The 4,016-nt window shown below is 54.6% G+C and overlaps 1 protein-coding gene across 1 annotated transcript; it reads right to left on the reverse strand.

The window, feature by feature from the left end:
- Window positions 1-1,390: 1,390 nt before the first annotated feature.
- LRATD1 (LRAT domain containing 1) lies at window positions 1,391-3,309 on the reverse strand. Its single transcript, XM_079333443.1, has 2 exons — window positions 3,169-3,309; window positions 1,391-2,619 (listed from the first exon to the last, which is right to left on the reverse strand). The coding sequence occupies exon 2, from the start codon at window positions 2,580-2,582 to the stop codon at window positions 1,728-1,730; it is 855 nt and encodes a 284-aa protein (XP_079189569.1). The 5' UTR covers window positions 2,583-2,619; window positions 3,169-3,309; the 3' UTR covers window positions 1,391-1,727.
- Window positions 3,310-4,016: the final 707 nt, after the last annotated feature.

Here is a 4,016-nt window from a genome sequence, read left to right on the forward strand (position 1 = left end):
CAGCAATTTGACAGTAATTCCAATTTACATTTTTACCCTATGTTGTACTAAACAAGGTACTTTAGGGAAAGTGATAAAAGTAACACTGCCTATTATGACATAATTTTGCCACATGTATTAGCAAGGACAAAGCCAATTAGATGACCTTCACTGAAGAGGCACAGTTTTAGGGGTACGGGTTTTTGTTTTTTTCTCAAAGATATTTATGCTAACACTTATTATAATGAAGTACACTCCACCCTAGCAGCTTTAGCTATAGCAGGCTTTGTAGAAATGAAATTACTGCAGCAACAACGTTGCTTATGACACTGTTTAATACCAAAAAAAAAGTTGGGACCAGTATATTGATGGGGGTGAGTATCATATCTACACAAAAGAGAGCTACTATTTGTCGTCTGATATTGAAGCTGGAAGAGAGAACAAAACCAAATGAAGTGAAACATGCAAAGACAAAATTACAAGTTGTATGCAGCTCAGAACGATAAAAAGAAATGCCCCAGTATACTTGTTTAGATTTTTTAAAAATATATTTAATTCTCTGATCTTTCACTTCAAAAGTTAGAATTAAGCAGAGTGAACAGGATCTGAAATACAGACAAGGCATTGCTCACATCACATTAAAAAGCATCTTTTAAATGCTGCTGTGGATTTCTAAAGTTACACTGAATAGAATTTTTAGTTACTGGGAATTTGAAATGCAAGATGAACTTGGCCACATTACATCTATTTCTTTAAGTGGAGTTGTAAATATGCAATAAATTGCTGTTCCAAAGAGGCAACATGCAGAATTCAAAATTGTTTCTTGCAGGATTCTGTTGACCTGTGTATGAAGGGATATCAAAGCAGTGGTACAAAATCCACAGCTCAAGCATGAAATCCTAGTGGCTGGATCTCTGAGTATACTGTTCTCCAAAATACACCACTTCCTTTTAACCAATAAATTTAGTTTTAGGAAAACAGCTGCTCACCAACTTTAAAAACAAAACAAACAAAAATAAAAGGCAGGGAGGGTGGGAAGAGGTGGACAGAGCTTATAAGAGCTTATGCATTAAGATGACATTTAGCAGAGAGCTGCAAACAGAAAGCAAAGGCAAATATTTCAAATGTGATAGATTTCAACCAGAAATGTGAAAGTATTTTTTCCTAATAAACAGCTTGCCAGAGTCAGCTGGGACAAAATTTGGACTGCAGCTACAGGCTGAACTACAAGTATGAAGAAACAAACAGGCATTTATCCTCCACCCCAAGACCCCCTTTCTCTCCCAGTTAGCAAAGTATGACTGATGCTTATGGTTGGCTGCAAGGCAAATATTAGCTAGAACGTCATTTAGCTACATCCACGGTCCCAGATGCTTAAAACTTATCATGGATTAAAGCCATGAAATAAAAATTTTAAAAGAAATTTCAATTTGAAATTTTATTGGCATGTTGCTAGAATGGTCAACATCGATTGACAGGAGAGACTTTGTCCACATACTCTGAGAACAGCCTTCCTGCACCTCCCCCCTCTTTTCTTCCTCTCTCTTGCTCTTTCAGCATTAATGCTATTAAAAGCCAAACAAAATACTGGCTATGGGTGTAAAGAATGCTGGTTTTTTTTGGAATGTTGCCATGGATCCTGCTTCCAGTCGCGTCCCACGGAAGGAGGGTGCAGCCTCCCGACTCTATGGCAGGCTGGTCTCCCCGGACAGGGCAGAAGGAAGATAGCCACGTACTCCTGCTCCTCCCTATTCTTTCCCATCCACTATAGCCAGGTCTTTGATCACCCTCAGTTTGCCACTGGCATCGATCCTGCGCTTCTCACGTATTAGATCCTCCAGGCTGTGGAACCTCACCGTATGCACCTTGTTCTCTGCCAAGTGGATCTTGAGATAGTACTGCTGCTGGTGCTGGGTGCCAGCAGCCGCCTGCAGCTCCCCCCCGGCTTTGAACTCCCGTTTCCCGAAGCGGCACCAGGCGGCGAAGCTCTCGGAGTTAGTCCAGCAGATCTCGTCGCTTTTTAAGCCCAGGTGCCCGCAGGCGTTCTGCACCACCAGCTCCGCCACCAGCGGGCGGAAGCGGTACCAGCTATTCACCACCCGGCCCACGTTGCCCGCGGCCGCCTCGTACAAGCTGTCCTGGCGGATCTGCCCCTGGTGCAGGTGGATGATCTGCCCGCCGCCCACGTACACGGCCCAGTGCGGCGGCGGGTGCTCCGACGGCCCCAGGTAGAGCAGCTCCAGCAGGTCCCCCGGCTTGCAGAGGGCTGGCAGGGCTGACACCGAGTAGACGCTGAGGTCCCCAGCCTGGGGGCCGCTGCTGACCTTGGAGAAGATGCATTCCTGGCCGCGGAAAGCGGAGAACTGGGTCTCGTTCAGCACCAGCTGGTGGTGGAGGTGGTGGGTGGGCGTCTCCTGCCCAGGGCTGCCGGAGCCCTTCACGCCGTACTTGTCTGGCTGGCCTCGCTCGTCCAGGTCCTCCTCCTCATCCGAAAAGAAGTAAGCCACCCCGACGCGCAGCTCGTCCTTCTCGATCCCCGAGGGGTCTCCTGTCGGCAGCTCGCTGTAATTTAGATGGGTGATGCGATCCAGTTGATTTCCCATCAATGACAGGGCGAGGCGAGGGCAGCAATCGCTGGATCTAAAGGAGGGTGGAGTGGGCAGAGACAGAAGAACAAGAGATGGCAAGGAGAGTGCACGCAAAGAAAGAAAGAATGAAAGAAAAAAAAAAAAAATCAAGGCACATACAAAAGATTTCAGTGATCCCGCCCTAAGACCCCATCCCTCTCCGACTCCTTCCCCCCCTTTCGTTCAAGGGAGAAACTCCCAGTGCGGACCCTTCCCCCTACCCCCGGGGTACGGGCAGGGCACAGCCCCGGCTCCGGAGTGCGGCTCACAGCACCGCGACAGAAGCCTCCCCGCCGGCTCCGCGGGGGACACGGAGCTGCCCCGGGGGTCTCGGTTCTGCGAGGGGATAGGGCTCCGGGGGCTCGGGGAGGCTCCGGCCGGAGGGTCCCGAGCCCTCCCTCCACCGGGCAGCGCTGCGTGCGGGCGGGCGGCTGGAGGAGCGCACGGCCCGGAGCTGCCAGCCCGGTGTGCCTGCAGCCCGGCCGGGACCCCGCAAGGCACAGGCAGAGAGCGAGCGATCGGCATCCCCCGCCCGAGGGGTGCCTCCCGTCCCCTTCCGTACCCGTGGTCGCCCAGCGTCAGAACCCCCCCAAACTCCTTTAAAGTCGTCCTGTCCCCATGGGCGCCGCAGACGAAGCGCCACCCGTGCTCGCCGCCGCCACCCGGCTGCTCCGCCCGCGCCGCTCTGGGCTGCCCGGCCCCGCCGGCGAGCCTAAGTAGCGGCGGCGCCGCTGCCGAGCCCGCCCCGGCCGCGCTCATTGGCCGCGCCCGGCGGCGGCGGGGCTGAACCGCGCTCTGCCCGCCCGGGCCCCGCTGCCGCCGCTGCCGACACGCCGGGACCCGATCCTCCATCCCCGGGCTGGCAGGACCGGCCCCGATCCCCGACCTGCCCCGCCGAGCCCCGGCCCTCAGGGTGCTCCGGCTGCCCCGATCCCCGGGCTGGCAGGACCGGCCCTGGCCCCCAGACTCCCCCGCCGGGCCCCGACCCTCAGGCTGCCCCCGCTGTGTCCGGACCCTCAGCATGTCCCCGCCGGGCCCCGGCCCTCAGGCTGCCCCCGCTGTGCCCCGACCCTCGGGCTGCTCCGGCTGCCCCGATCCTCGGGCTGCCCCCGCCGGGCCCCGGCCCTCACGCTGCTCCGGCAGTCCCGGGGAATGGGTTGGAGATCGCTTCCACCGCGTGAAGCCGCTGCCAAGCCACCCCTGCACCGGGACAGAATTAAAAAAAGGAAGAAATAAAACCAAAATAATAATAAAAAAGTAGCTTCTATCAAACTAACCCGCCCAGGATGAACGCACGTGGCCGAGTTGCTCTGTCCCTCGAGGCTCAGCTCACTTCAGCAGCCTCAAGCTGCAGCTGAGCGGTCTGAACCGATATCCTGGTTTTGCTGAGGAGAGAGGCATTTCCAGCTT

Source organism: Erithacus rubecula (assembly GCF_903797595.1).
Source record: "Erithacus rubecula genome assembly, chromosome: 2".
In the NCBI taxonomy this organism is placed as follows: Eukaryota; Metazoa; Chordata; class Aves; order Passeriformes; family Muscicapidae; genus Erithacus; species Erithacus rubecula.

What these genes read in the sequence shown, in the direction of transcription:
- LRATD1 (XM_079333443.1), bottom strand. Translation starts at nt 2,582, where the DNA reads ATGGGAAATCAACTGGATCGCATCACCCATCTAAATTACAGCGAGCTG.